Source organism: Misgurnus anguillicaudatus, chromosome 10 (genome assembly GCF_027580225.2).
Source record: "Misgurnus anguillicaudatus chromosome 10, ASM2758022v2, whole genome shotgun sequence".
Taxonomy (NCBI): Eukaryota; Metazoa; Chordata; class Actinopteri; order Cypriniformes; family Cobitidae; genus Misgurnus; species Misgurnus anguillicaudatus.
The window spans coordinates 8,047,422-8,063,930 of NC_073346.2; the positions used below are offsets into that span (position 1 = coordinate 8,047,422).

Below are 16,509 nucleotides of genomic sequence, written 5' to 3' on the forward strand. Positions count from 1 at the left end.
AGCTGGATATTCATCTGTATGAACAGTACACCCTTCTTTCCCACTGAGCTTGCAAGTGCTTTGCTTCCCCTGGTAATAGGATCCCATTGAGCTGTTGGTGTGTGTGTGCGTGCAAATGTACCCTGACCTGAGCATGGCCCTCTTTGACTGTGGCCCTATTACCAAGAAACAGCCGAGAAGTGAATTTGGCCCTTAGGAGAGACAGTAAAGCATTCTCTCTCTCTCTCTCTCTCTCTCTCTCTCTCTCTGTCTCTCTCTCTCTCTCTCTCTCTCTCTCTCTCTTAAACAGCTGGACTTCTGTTAGATGCATTTCATTAAGGAGGCTCATTCACTGTTATATATCAACAATATTTCAACTCTTGTGCACTCTGAGCAAGTCAAAGCTTTTACTTTACACAGATCTCACAAATGCTTTTGCCTGTTTTCATTTGTTGATCTTTGGCTTTCTTTTGTAATTGCACTCTTTAAAGAAACAGTTTTTCTATGGAGCATAGATCTGTATAATGTCCTGGCTGCTCTTATCATGAATATATCTCAAATAGCATGACATATTAAGATGCCATGACGTGTCTTGGCACGCCATATGTTCGAAAATAAGATGCCGTAAGGAAATATTTTCAGCAAATAATGACTTTAGACATGCAATAATTCAATTGCAATCGGTTTCTCAATGATATGTGCAATTTAAGTCAATTCTAATTTATTAATATAGAGCTTTCACAATGTTGAACTATTGCAAAGTAGCTTTACAAAAAAAATAAGAAACACATATGTCTTTACATGGCTTGAGACTAACTTTTTTCAGTGGTTGCACTGGTGCGCATAACTTTTTTTCTAGGTGCACCAGAACAAAAGCTAGGTGCACCCAAAATTTTGACCACATAGCATTTAACGTCACAGTTTTACAAGCACCCAACCCTGTTAACCCGCACGAGGACTCTGGCATCCTAGAGTTCTTTATTTACATTAATTCAAAGTTACTGTTAGTTTAATTGTACTTACCTCAAAAAACTATACGGCATGAAAAAGCGGTAAGACTTAAGATTCAGTATATAAAAAAGTATATGATGGCAAAATTCTTTCATTTTTTTTTAGATAAAAACTTCCTAGAAAAATCCCTTGAATTTGTTATTGTTGTACTGTACATTTTGTAGCTATACTTTTAACTTCACTAGTTTGGCTGTTAAAAGTTTCGGAATATTTCAAAACTATGCCGATGTTGTAAAGGTTTATAAATATTTACCCTTCTTAACGTAGTCTTATAAACAACACAGACATACAGTATGTATATATATATCATAACATCGTAACTGATGTTGTAAGCACCAAAACCACATTTAAAGGGATAGTTCACCCAAAAATGTAAATTGTGTCATCATTTACTCCCCCTAAAGTTGTTATAAACCTTCATTAATGTCTTTGCAGAACACAAAGGAAGAGATTTTGAGCACCATTGACTTCCATAGTATTCTTCTTCCCTACTATGGATGTCAATAGTGCTTCTGTTTCCTGCTTGATAACAATATCTTCCTTTGTGATCAGCAGAACAAAGAAATCTATGCAGGTTTGTAACAACTTACTTTTGAGTGATCTCTTTTATTGAAGAAAATCTGCGAACATGAGCGCTAAACCCCTTGAATAAACCCAACAGGAGTTCTCCTGAGCAAACACATTCAGACGTCAGGGATGGGCTGTAAATATTTAGGGATAGCCACAGTGTGTTTGGCATCCAGTGCTCATTAATGCTCGGCATGCGCAGCGGTCAGCGGTCGTCTGAAGGTGACACCTCGATGACCCGTGACTTTTTCGTTTTTACCCTTGTTACTGTCCGCAGCTGTCTCTGCCCGCCCCCGTCTCCAGCTTTAGTGGCCCTAAACTGGCCCTTGACTTAATCTCTATCTCTGTGGGTGGTTCCTGTTGCGTTAAAGAGAAGAGGGAGAAAGACTACAGAAGTTGAGATGTAATTCCTGATGTCACTGGCATTGTGATCGAACACGTGGAAAATCTTGAGAAGTCCAGCTGGTCCAAACCAGAGCCTTGTTACTGATAGACTTCGGCTCTCTCTGTTTACTGTCTCAATGCTGATATATTTCTGATTTATGCTGACATATGTTTTCGTCCTGATGTGTAGTTCTGGCTGACTGGGTATGTGGTTTGTAGGGATGGGAATCGGAAGGAATTTTGCAATTCTGGTTCTGATTTTAATTCCCTTAATGATTCCCGTTTAACAGTTCCAACAGTGATTCGCGCAGTGAATTTGAGGACAAGAAGATGGCCAATATTTGGAAAGCAATTTACTTCCTCAGAAGCCTGTCTCTTGTATAAGATCATTTCTTGGAAAAGTCTATGGAATCTAGCTGTCTTGTGATCTGCTTTGATGCCATATCTTTGATAGTTTGTCTGTAGGGCACGTCATGTGCGTTGCATCTGTGAAACAGCATATATACCAAAAAAGATTCATGTTGATCGTCATGACATCAGCTAAGATTTAAGATTTTATGATTTAGCCAAATTACAAACACAAATGTAAGATATTTAACAAGAATGCCTGTGTCACTACTTTTATATAACAATCTGTAAAGAAAAGGTTTATATCTAGATGCTTACACATCAGATAAAAGTAAAGTCTCCCTGGTGAAATCAAGTTTTTATGATTGTTTATATGTCTATGTGGCTTTTTATTATGCATTAAGACAAACCATGTGCAAATTAATGATCTAACACCATTGCTGAGTATTCTCTCCATAAAATTGGATGTCTCAAAACTGCGATAGCTTCCAATGCCTGCACATGTAACCAATCACAGTTGAACGAGTGGATCAGGATTCGAGCCATAGATATAAAGTATGGATGCCGCATAGACCTGAGCTATCTCTGGATTTATAACACAAAACGAAATGACTAAAACGGAATGCGGCACACTAATCGAATTACCTCAATTATCTTGTTTTTGCAATCGAAAAATGCAAAAATCGAAATTGAAGAATGATTAATTGCACAGCCCTAATCAGCACCCAAAAATGAGTAATGCAGTTCACGTATGCATTGTGTGAAACCATACTTAGCAGTTATGTGTCTGAAACATAGACTGTAAAAAAATATGGACATAGTGTCTGTTACATCACTCATAGGTTTGTGAAATCGTTTTTAAAGCCCAAAGTAGGCGGAGCCTTATGTCGCCATCTTGGCAGCACGTCACCTCTGGATAACCGTAAATCATCAAAAAGGCAGGATGTGGGTGGACCAAATGTGACTGATTGCTGAAACTACGCCTCCTAACTCAACAGGAGAGACAGCAGCAGCAATTCACCTGTCACTCATGTGGCCACGTCCTTAATTATGCAGAGCTTTATATATAGTTTAAACGGATGAGTTACAAAACAATTCACCTCTCTCACAGTGAAGGGCAAAACTAGCTGTACAGACCAAAAACACTTTTTGTACCAGGCTGTTAACATTTATTTCTGCTATAAAGTTGGGCATTTTAACATGGGGGTCTTTCTGGTGACTAGCGGCCAGTCGATGAATTGAAGTTTAGGTCACTTCCGAGTTGGCTTCATGACAAAGACAAAGAGGTTGCCCTTTGGTCCGAAACTGCCAAATGTAGCATCTAGTTACATATATATCTATGGTCCGAGGTGATGCGAGAGAGTGGAGGCGGGGCCTAATTCGCATATTCATAGATCTTTGTATACTAAATAAGGCAATTGTGTAGATTAACATCCATGAAGAAATTACTGTCACAGGAAAAACTTTTACATGTGCTATTATGATGCTCAAAGGTGAGTTTAAAGTGGGGAAAAATTTTGACTACAGGGGGACTTTAAATTAAATTAATAAAATTTGTTTATTCTATAATGTAAATCCGTAAAGCGATGCACAGACTGATTATTTATGCCTTGTGTAATCCATTTTATGTTCTCAATTTCGTGCTCCTCTCACTGATCCCTCACCGATAGGGCTGATATACTACTGTAAATAACATCCACCTTCTTGGAACGGCATATACAGAACTGGACCTGCTACGTATTATTTTACAGTGTTTTGTCAACATTGGTGGAAGAATGTATAAGTGTCCCAAACTGCTAATGAAAGTAAATTGATTAAATATGAAACTAAATTATAGCTGAAATTCATTCCTTTACATCTGTGGCAATATAAGTCATATTCTTTTAAATCTCATGGCTTCCTCTGACATAAACATAGGCCCCTCTCTCGTTCTGTCTCTCTCTCCCCCTCTCAGGAGATTTATGTGAGTGTTTCCAGGTTCTTCATTATTTCCATATGGTAGCTAATGTATCACACTATGTCATTGGTTGACCCAACACACGTGCACACACACACACACACACAGTCATGCTCATCTATGTGATACACTATAACTAAGTGTCTCTCTCTCGCTCTCTCTCTCTCCAGGCTTGTCCAGGTGCAGCAGTGAACCCCAGGGCTGAGCAGTGTGCAGCATTTAACAGTCAGGAGTTTATGGGACGTGTGTATGACTGGGAGCCTTTCACAGAAGGTTAGAAACGGAAATTAAAGGGGTACACATGGAAAGAAAAGACGGAATAACAGTGTTGGAGTAGAATAGTAACCAGTTTTACACCTCACCACCACTTTAAAGTCCAGCATTTTTAGTTTACTGTGTAATAATTGAGTGTACTAAACACATTTATGCTAAACTTTTCTAATCTAGCTTACTGTGTGCAGTTTTATATTAGACTGTTTTGTTTGTGTTTGTTTTTTGTTATCTGTCTAACCAGTAAGTACATATAAGCTGTGCTTCTTACCTATACAGTATATAGTAGTTAAAGCATTATAGGCACTTTCGTGACTTTTTACAGCCAGTTCATAATTTTATAATTGTCAAAGTTTCATAACTATACTGAAGTGGAGCCAATCCCAGAATGCATTGTGTTAAGCTCAGTTAAACAATTCATCCAGGATAGCATTAAGTCAAGAAAATTGTTGAAGCAAAACCCTCTTAAGTGCGTCCGAAATGTTTTCTTGTTAACATAAGGCTCTTATGTTTAGCTTAAGTATTTTCACTTTAATGGCAATGAAAAGTTTATTAGTCAGTAATTGAAATGCCTTCCTTTCACAAATGTCACTTTTAGTCTTTTAATTGGTATTTAACACATTTGACTGTCTTTCGCTGCAAAACCCTAGAAGTTCATGCAAATAATTAAAAGGAAAACACCACAATTTTTCAATATTTTACTATGTTCTTACCTCAACTTAGACAAATTAATACATACCTATCTTTATTCAATGCGTGCACTTTTTATCTTTGCACAGCGCATTGTGAATGTGTTAGCATTTAGCCTAGCCCCATTCATCCCTGTTTGGACGCCTATGGCTCCAAACAGGGATGAATATAGAAGCCGCCAAACACTTCCATGTTTTCCCTATTTAAAGACTGTTACATGAGTAATTACGAGAGTAAGTATGGTGGCACAAAATAAAACTTTTGTTTGGAGCCATAGGAATGAATGGGGCTAGGCTAAATGCTAACACATTCAAGAAGCGCTGTACAAAGATTAGTGCACGCATTGAAAAAAGATAGGTATGTATTAATTCATCTAAGTTGAGGTAAGAACATAGTAAAATTTCCTTTAAAGTAAAACCCCCTTTAACCATGTAAAAAAACCTCTTGCATTTTGACATCTGTGTGCCGCTGTTTATTCAGTTCTTCATCTCTGCACTTAGAGGAATTAGCTGAAAAATCGTTGTGCTGTTTAACTGATTCTGCCAACAAAGCAGTATTTATGAATAACTTAAGGGTAGGATTAAGCAGATTTAGGGGTGGTTTCCTGGACACGGATTATCTTAAACCAGGACTAGGTCTTAGTTTAATTAGGAAAAATAACTAGTTTTAACAAACATGCCTTACTAAAAACATTACTTGTGTGCATTTTGAAGCAAAACAAAGGGCACTGATGTATTTTAACTGATTGACAAAAGTTACTTTTCTGTCCAACAACTTAGTCTTCACAGACGAACTCAACTTTTATGAATTTTGAAGTCGAAATTTGCCTTTTTATATTTATATTAAACGCATTTACACTTAAAAATTCATAAAATATGTATTCATCTGTGAAGATGAACTTGTTGGGCAAAATGTGTAAGTATCTTTAACTTTTGTTAAACACGTCTTATTTTTCTCGATAATCCAAAAGTCTATGGGAAAAACAAATGTGCTTTAATAAAGGTGTCCTGCTAACTTCCGTGTTAGCCTACAAAAATACGTCATCCCTGCGGCTCCCTTTATTCAGTTGATATCATGATCTCATTTTTGACTAAGATGGTGTTTAGCGGTTGTTGCATCAAATATAAATAAAGCACTTTACAAGATTTTAGACTAGGGCTAAAATCATACCAAGCTTTTCTTTATGAAAATACAACAGTAACCATAGTTCAACATGTTATTTGTAGGAAAACCACAGTGTCCACAAATTTACTATTGCTTCCTGACCGTAACCCATATTTAAACTAAAACTGGTGATTAAATTACAGTTTTATTATAGGTACGTCATAGTTATTTTTCTTAAGTGTTTATTTATGAAGTATTTTAGCTCATTTTACATTGCTTTTCCACCCTGTGTAACATATAGTTTAAAATAGTTAAATCCATTCTCCAGATTTACATTCACAGTCAGTCAGCATAGAGAATTCAGTCAGCTTTTGAGACCAACCAGCCATAAAAAGTCATTGTTTCAAAGAAAGCTCAGAGCAGATATGCCGAGAGGAACAGAAAGACTATAAATGACCAATAAGACAACAGAGTTTAGGTAGGTTGAATAAAAGGTGGAGATTGCGGGGTGTTACTGTACAAACAAAGTCTTTGTGAGGGAGAAGGAGAAAAGTTAAAGAGAAGAATTTTTAAAAGCCAGGAATGTGTGACGGGCCGTTATAAAAGTCACCTAGATGAATATGTGGAACAGACCACGACTGTAAATCAACAATACAGAAAAGAGAGAAAGAAAGAGAGGGACTTATAGTGGGGAAATCGGATAAGGGGGGAGGAGTCAGAAAGGACAGAGGTTAGGGAGTCATGGCAACCGGATGAAAAATGGTGTTGTTCGGGATGGATGGATGGATGGCATGAAAGGGTCTCTGAATGAGAGAATAAAGACCTGAATGGAGGAAGTAAGAAGTGAATAGTAAGTGAGAGGCTTGAAAAAGGGGGTAGTGAGGACAGGCGTAACTGGAGTGACATCTAATCTGCTGTTGAGGGGAGGGAGACGTTTGGCCCACGACAGAGATAGAAATGTGTAGGAACTTCTCTTTAATATATGACCATAGAGACAGCTACACAACTTTTGTGGAGATTCTTAACTCTGAATAATACATTTACCATCATGAATGCTGGGTTTTAAACCATAAATCTTGAGTTTGGAATCTTTGAGTTGAGTTCAGACTGTTGAGTCTTGAAGAACCATACATTTTGAGTTTAAGTACCCAAAATCTTATTTTGATAGTTTGGTAAAACCATTACAAGTTTAAAACAGAACCAAACCCTGAACTTTAAAGCTCACATAACACATGCTGTTTCTGCATTTCTGATGTTAATCTGGAGTACCTATAGAGTAGTATTTTATCCTTTATGGGACGGTTTCCTGGACAGGGATTAGACTAGCCCTAGACTAAAATAAATGTAAGAGCTGTCCAAACTGAAAACAACTTGCACTGCCATATCTTAAAAAACATCAGTGCCCTTTGTCTTGCCTTAAAATGCATGCCAGTAATGTTTTTAGTGAGGCATGTTTGTTAAAACTAGTTATATTTCCTAATTAAACTAAGACCTAGTCCTGGCTTAAGATAATCCTGTCCGGGAAACCACCCCTATATCTCCGAAGAGTCTTTAGTTTAATCAGATTTATAAAAGAAAGATTAGCTTTACAGATTCTTTCCGATAACGTACGCTAAAATGAAGACAGAGGAGTTACTACCGCGGGAGGAGTGAGTACGAGTCATGCAACACTATACAACACTGTTTTAACTTATGGTTCACTACATCTTCGTGTCATTTATATAATATGCACGTGCCTATTTACAACATAAGACAGAAGTCTTACTTACCGCATGCAACTCATGACCCGGTTGGGACTTTTTTAATGAAATGCAGCACATCAAACACACATGCAAAACTCCGCTGCTACCCCGGATAATAAACTATATCCATTGTTTTCATAAGGCTGACTTTCTTCTCCTTACATCCAAAAACACACTTCTTCATTCGTGCCATTGTTGAGTTTTGAAATTAAACAAAACTGTTTCGCGTGATGTGATGTTTGCAAGTTCTAGCGTCTCGTGCTAATTGACGGGTGGGCGGGGTTTTCTGGGGGAAGTGTCCATATAAAGAAGTGATACATATAGAAACCCCTGAAACGTCAGCTGGACCTGTAATCGAAAAAAACTTTCCGAAACTTGTACAAACCCTGGCGAAGTGCATTCGGCACAGAAATACTCTGTAACACGCCCAACTGCTTTTTTGACACTTTGCCTACATTTAGCATGAGGAAACTGTGTTAATATCACCCTGTAGCCATATTACCCTGTAGCCCAAGACAGCTTGCCCACTGAAGCTAAGCAGAGCTGAGCCTGGTCAGTACTTGGATGGGAGACCACCTGGGAAAACCAGGTTGCTGCTGGTAGAGGTGTTAGTGAGACCAGCAGGGGGTGCTCACCCTGTGGTCTGTGTGGGTCCTAACACCCCAGTATAGTGACGGGGACACTATACTGTCAAAAAAAAGCACCGTCCTTCGGATGAGATGTTAAACCGAGGTCCTGACTCTCTGTGGTCGTTAAAAATCCCAGGATGTCCTTCGAAAAAGAGTAGGGGTGTGCCCCGGCATCCTGGCCAAACTTGCCCATTGGCCTACTAATCGTCCCTCATACTAATTGGCTATATCACTCTATCTCCTCTCCACTAATAAGCTGGTGTGTGGTGGGCGTTCTGGTGCAATATGGCTGCCGTCGCATCATCCAGGTGGATGCTGCACATTGGTGGTGGTTGAGGAGATTCCCCCATTCATATGTAAAGCGCTTTGAGCACTGAAAAAAGCACTATATAAATGTAACAAATTATTAATTATAATTAATTAATAAGTCAGAATGCATGAAATACCATTGAACCCCCCTTAAGCTACACATTCTGAGCTTAAAACCTTAAATCCTGAGTTTGGACCTTGAAATTATAAGCTGCATGTTGTACCAGGTACAGGTATAGATTATTAAAATTAGTCTAGTGGCTTTCTTTGTTAAAGGGCCCCCCAATGGTATTTCATGCATATTGACATATTGACTTACCATTTGGACGTATGGCAGAGTATGAATGCACTATGTCGAGGTTCGAACAACTTTCAGAAAGTCTTTTTTCTACTGCTGATTCTGTGATGTAACGAGTGCTGGAAGTACAGTGGAAGTCCTTATATGGGCACTTCACGCACACACCAACCAAGAGCTGACACTAAATCAACTTCACCAAAGAAGTGTGTTGGTGTTGTTTGTGAGGGAAATTTAAGCTTGTTCAGCATCCCAAAGAACCTAGCATTATGGGTGTAGTTTGTTTATCTGGAGTAAAAGCTGGATTTCATTGAAATGGGGCGGTCCCAACCGGTTTGTGAGTCGCTGGCAGCAAGTAAAACTGCATGAAATGTCTGTGTTTTGTTGAAAAGTGCATATAATGGGCATGGACATGTAGTAAACCATACGTTATCTAGAGATAGTGGGATAATGTTTTGTGTGTGTCTGCACGCGGTACGCCTTATTATGTACGCCTGTTATGTGAGCTTTAATATATAACAATATAAATTCATACATGCAGTTCTCTTGTTGACCGGTGTCTTTATAATTTCTGTATTTTTACATCTCAGATGAGTTTAACTAAAATGAATTACAAATGAGGAATGCAACAGCAGAAGTGATTCATCCTGAGTAGACAGTAACATGAGAAGTGCTGAGACAAATTTCGAAAATTTCTTAAAAATACAAGATGGAACAGAGAAGTTGTCGTGACACAGCAGAATAACACCTTAATAGATGACGGTAGTATTTAAGGGCCTCGGGATAAATGTTAATAGCTGTGAGTCATGTGCTTGTGTCTTCTCTGAAAAACAGAACTGAACCTGGAACTGATAAATGTGTCAGCAGAGTTTAACAGCTCAGCATTGCATGCCATTATGACAGTGTTCAGTATTTCATAGTTTTGTACCAGACAGACTTTAGTATTAAGAAAGTTTCATATGGAATGAAGTTTAGTTTTTACACAATATTTAACAAAGTTTTGTATCGCACGGATTTCAGTATTTTACAGAATATTTGGTATCTGACAGAGTTCAGTATTTCAAAAGTTGAAAAAACAGACTTAAGGTTTATATAAGCACAATTTTGGATTGGAGACACATTTCAGTATTTTACCTGTTAAATTTAATATTGAACAGAGTTCAGAATTTACCCAAAAATGTTCACGGTTTGGACAGAATTCAGCATGACATTCATATCAGATAGAGTTCAATTACAACCAGAGTTCAGTATTGAACAGGGTCATGCATCAGACAAAATTCAAAATTGGATACTGTTAAAGGGATAGTTTGACCAAATATTTTAATTACCCCATGTTATACCCTCAAGTTATTGGAGATACATATGTACATCATCTTTCAGACGAACACTATTTGAATTATTTTAATAAATGTCTCAGCTCTTCCAAGCTTTAAAATAGTTGAAAGTGGGGTCTACAACTTTAAAGCCTAAAAACAGAAGTAATCCAAACGGCTCCAGGGGGATAAATAAAGGCCTGATTGCCTATGCAATTTAGTAAGAAAAATATCAATTTTACAAATGAAAATAACTAGCTTTCGGTAACAACGCCATCTTGTACTCCTCTTCATTCATGAGGGAGTATCCGAGTATGATGCGTAGTGCAGTAGTGACAAACGTGGAGGGCGGAGGCACAGAGAAGGGAGCAGGACAGCAACGCCCATCACAAGTTAAAATTAGGGTTTTAAAGAAATTGGTGGAGCATTTCGATATAAGGCAAAAGGATATCGAGTTATCCCTATTTGTCGCTTAAACAACTCACAACGCACGGTTCTTGTGAGAGTCTATTCTCAATGCATCTTAAGGTATGCATAATCAGCCCAGTCTCACGAAATTTCGTTATATATAGTCACGTAATTTTTTTGATTCTTTTTTCGTGATATTATCACGAATTTCCGTGTTTTTTCTAGGGCTGTCAAAATTAACACGGTAATAATGCGTTAACGCAAATTCATTTTAACGCCACTCATTTTATTAACAGTGATTAACGCAATGCCCTTGGCCCAGCCTTACTGTGATCCGTGTTGTCTAAATGAGTCAGAGGTTTTCATAAAAATAAGAACATTAAGCTCTCGTCTTGCAAATACAATATCTAAATAGTCATTAAATATCTAAAATGATTTATTTGTATGTTATCTGAGAGGTGAACCGTCATAAATGGTCTAATGCAAAGACGGGTCTTCATCCGCGTATTTTGTTTTCGCTTATAAAGCATGCAGAAATGTAAAAATAAATTGCAGGACTTGCTTGATGTTAAAAGGGTTATTAAGAGAGATAAAGTTCGGGACCTGATTAATGTTTAAAGAGTTAAATGAGGGTAAATTTAAGACAGATAAAAATGTGAGATTAATTTGTGATTAATCGCGAGTAAACTCATGAAACCATTAGATTAATCTAGATTAAATATTTTAATCTATTGACAGCCCTAATTTTTCCATGATCGTATAACAAATTCCTGTTTTTGTGTGATTATTATGTATTGGTTACTCAACCGTTTTGTCCTATTTTCTTACCATTGTCGCTTTGGTTTAGGGTTAGATTTAAATAAAATGACATCCCTACCCAAACCCAATTCTAACCTTAACGCCAGGCGAAATATAAAAAAATAAATCAGAAAAAATAGTATAAAACCAATACATAAAGTGACATTCTAATGCAAGCACCAAATTAACCCTAAACCGAAGCGACAATGGTTTAAAAATAGGAAAAAGCAGTTGAGTAACCAATACGTGATAATCACATGAAAACAGGAATTCGTTATACGATCACGAAAAAATTTGGAAATTCGTGTTAATATCACGAAAAAAGAATAAAAAAATTACGTGACTATATCATGAAACCCAGTGAGACTGGGTAGGCATAATCCGCATTGGCCTTTAACAGAAGCTACCGTATTTTCCAGACTATAAGTCGCACTTTTTCATAGTTTGGCTGGTCCTGCGACTTATAGTCAGGTGCGACTTATATGCCAAAATTAATATGAACCAATATAAACCATTACTGTCTACAGCCACCAGAGGGCGTTTTATGCTGCTAGCCCACCCCTGAAAAAATTAACTGAAAACAATTGAAACTGTAAACTTAAAGACAACTGAGAAAGACTTAACAAAATGCCCCCCAAAAGAAAATCCTATTCTGCAGATTACAAACTGCAATTAGTTAAATATGCAGCAGAAAAAAAATATTTTCTAAATAAATGCTACTTATAGTCCAGTGCGACTTATATATGTTTTTTTCCTCTTCATGATGCATTTTTTGACTAATGCGACTTATTCTCCGGAGCGACTTATAGTCCGAAAAATACGGTAGTTATTTTTGTTATTTTGGTCGCTTCCTTGACCTGATCCTCCATGAGGGCTACCAATGGAGAAAAAAACACTTCCAGAGGGCTCTCACTCAGACCCATTCGTTTAGCCACCAAAGGGGCTAGCTGGTTTATAAGACTTTTGCCGAATCTAGTCGGTAAGACAGCGATAACATCTTTTTTAGATATGAAGGCTTCAAGTGTTGTTCTTTGGACACCCCTGCAATAGCTGATTCAAACGAGTGATGTTTCACGGCAGCATCCATCTTTGTAATGTACAAAATCTGCTTCACTGTCGCTGCTTTGTCGTTATTGTGTAAAGCCCACCCCAACGTTTCTGATTGGTGGCGCGATTTCGACGGATTAGAAATGGGCTTGAATGGGCTCTTTGCCAGACTTACTTGTAAAGCAAATCTTAATTTGCCGTAAGTTGTCTGGTTTTTCCCAGACTAGTAATTTACATTTTTTGATGAACTATCGCTTTAAGCAGCATGCAGATTTCAGCATCAATATTGGACAGAGTTCAGGAACAGACAATGTGAAGGATCATTCAGAGTTCAGTATTCAATACTGGAAAGAGTCCAGTATAAGAATTAAATTCTTTGAATTTTTGTTTTTTTGTCAAAATAAATCAAAACAGAAGTAGTCAGTGCTATTCAGGCAAAGGGTTGTTGCACAAGAGGCGTCAGTGTGACATTGGGACATCAGGACAGTGTTTGTGTATGTCTGTGTGCTGTAGGAGGTGTGAGAATCCACTCAGTATTCATTAGAAATAAATCTGTTATAGATTCCAGCAGTTATGTGGAGCCGTTTTTGGACAGAGTGCTGGGGGTTTGGCTATGAGGCGCGTGTGTGTCTGTGTGTATATGCCTTTGTTTCGCTGTCCCCAGGAGACCAAATTTCGGATGGCTCGACTCTAAAGATCATTATGTGATTGAATCTGCATGTGCAGGCAGTAATTGTTATTGCATGGTGCTGCTGTGCAGTTTTGTATGGTTTGGCTTATTCTCTGTGTGCCAGCGTTCCTGGGGGCCAGTTTAAAATAATAATTCTCACAAAAATGAAAATTCGGTCATCCATCACCCTCGTTTAGTTCCAGACTTTCATTTTTTATTCTTCTGTGGAATAAAGATAATTTTTGGAGAGTTATATTGTATTTCTCCTTTGGACTGATGGTTTTCAAAAGCACTGTCAATGTATGACCCGTACAAATGCATTATATTTCAAGATTTCAATAGCTTTGAATTTTAAGTCATTTATTATTGACAGTCTTGATGTTTGCTCAAAGCTCGCTAGAAAGAAAAATAACTTCAAAAACTTAATTTGCATCTGCAGTCCATCAAACACAGTTGGTTTACAGAAGTAACAATAAATAATGGTACTATTGTACACAGAGAAAGTCCTAAAAAAACATTTATGCAAACATTTAATTATTCATGCATTCAGCTGATTCTGATATTCAAAGACATTGTATGTCTTGTATCAGTATAGCCCTTTTCACACAGAGATAACGGAAAATACACGGAAAATGTGTCCTGGATTTGTCAAGGATTGTTTGATTTTGGTTCATTCACACTGCCAATGATTTTTCGGAATCTGTGCGTGCATTCACACAAATACCGTAAAGATCATGTAAAGACAGGCCCTTTTTTACGCCTTTTTTACGCCAGTTTGCTAAATATCAGTGATTTCTCTCTTGAGAAACCACATGCGTGCATGTTAGTTTGTGGCAAGATCAAAAGTAGCGCGCGATGCAATTTTGTCATGCTGATGAATGATCTCAGCTTCAACGCGAATAGTGACGAGCTCCCTGATTTCTGCTTTAGTCCAGTTTGCTGACATTTCTTGTTGTGAATATGTTGATCTGTGTGTAAAGGACAAGTTGGGTATTTTACACTTAAAGCCCTGTTTTCAGATTGTTTATGATGAAATAGAACGGTTTTGACTGAAATTTGGACATGTGTGGCTGCACTGAGAATTTTCGGGTGTTTGCTGTTTCACCTCCCACCTCTATAATGGCTGTATAGGTGCACTGGAACAATCCTTCCTAAAATGCATTAAACTTTCGTTTACAAAGACGTGAAACTCACCGAGTGGTCGGGGGTGTTCACTGGTGTGCTCACACAAAAGTCGCTGCAAAAGAAGCTTTCCAACAAGTGTTTTACCATTTGTTGTAAACTTGTGGACCTATTTTTCCAAACGCCTCACACCCGTACATTCTTCCATTGAGAGCTTGAATAATAGACACTCCAGCCCAGTTGGTGGCGATAATCCACCTTTGCCAATTGCAAGAATACAAACAACTCTGTTCCCTGCGGCGGAGTAATACCGTACCTCACAGAAAATCTAATACAAGTCAATGGAGTTGGCAAAAACTATGATAAAACCTGTTGGAAAGCATCTTTTGCAGCGATTTTTGTGTGAGCATATCAGTAAACACCCCTGACCACTCGCTGAGTTTCACGTCTTTGTAAATGAAAGTTTCATGCATTTTAGGAAGGATTGTTCCAGTGCACCTATAAACCCATTATAGAGGTGGGAGGTGATACAAGAAACACACAAAAATTCTCGGGCCAGCATCATACAGTATGTCCAAATTTCAGTCAAAACCGTTCTATTTCATCATAAACAATCTGAAAACAGGGCTTTAGGTGTAAAATACCAAACTTGTCCTTTAAATCCCTGTGTCAAAGAATTTTAGGCAGAGTTTCCACAGGTCCTTGAAATCCTTGAAAGTTTGTGAATCATGGGGGGAAAAATTCAAGGCCCTGGGAAGTTTTTTTGACCTTTTAATCACACGTGCTAAACTGTGTTCTTTTTAAATGCTTATATCTTCTGTATGCGAATGTTGATTCATACGAAAATGCTTTTTTGCATAGTTGTGTTTAACACATGAAAACGTCTCGGATTACGCATGTAACTGTTGCTCCCTGTCTTTGTCGTTAAGCCTCACCATTGGTTGAATTTGATATACACATTCAGATGCACTTACCCTTGGAGGTGTCCCTAAACTGTCACAGCAATGACGCAGCGCGAGTTCCCTCGAAAGGGAAATGTAACAATGTATCTTAAAGGTAACATGATGTAACCTTACTCTTACTTGAAATGTGTCCCCACACTTAGTTCTTGAATTTGAGGGTATTGGACCTGGAAAGCCCATGAAAGGTCCTTGAATTTGAAGTTAACTAAGGTGTGGGAACCCTGGTTAGGGCAATGTTACTAGGTCCTCTTTACGGTAGCGATCCCAGAACATTAACGGCATGTATTAGTGTTCACACAGAAGCCTCTCTGCCAATGTTACGGAAATTTTCTGGGACCAAAGTGTTGTGTGAATGGGGTTCAAGTGTGTTCCCTGGGAATCAGATATGTTAACTTTGGGTTGCTAACGCAATGCTAGTATGCTAGCTTGCAGGTTATACAGGTAAACGATGACAGAATGGTCGTTTTCAGGTGCACTGTTCCTTTAAGAGATTGAAGGAGAAATATGGAGTGCATGCATAGAGGATCAGTTCTGCCTCTCCTTTAATCTATTTCTCTCACTCAGTTCTCAGCAAACATTCCCTTCATTCGTTTTCCTCTCGTCCGTCCAAATCCTTCTCTGTCTTTGTCTTCAGCTGCCAAAATCTCTCCACCCAGCTCAGAGATTATTAGGGAAAGAGGGATGTGTTTTGTGAGGAGCTGGAACAGCGTGATAGCGGAGCGACTCGGGACAGGGGGTGGGGACATGTAGCGTGAACTGTAAACAGTTTAAGGGGAGTTGAGAAGGACAGCAGTTTTAACTGGCCAGGGAGAGATTCAGGGAGGGATGGCAATGATAGAGATACAGCTGTGTTTGTGAGCTAGCAAGAGAGAATGGAAGATGGATGGGTTGTGTTCAGATACTG

General features: G+C 38.3%; 1 protein-coding gene across 2 annotated transcripts in view; it reads left to right on the plus strand.

Annotated features, from left to right (window-relative positions):
* Positions 1 to 16,509, plus strand: part of adamtsl4 (ADAMTS-like 4) — a 67,586-nt gene that overhangs the window by 22,330 nt on the left and 28,747 nt on the right. For both annotated transcript variants that reach the window (XM_073871838.1, XM_073871839.1), the window contains exon 5: positions 4,417 to 4,519. In XM_073871838.1, coding sequence (XP_073727939.1) covers positions 4,417 to 4,519 — 103 coding nt within the window. The remainder of the gene's footprint in view (positions 1 to 4,416; positions 4,520 to 16,509) is intronic.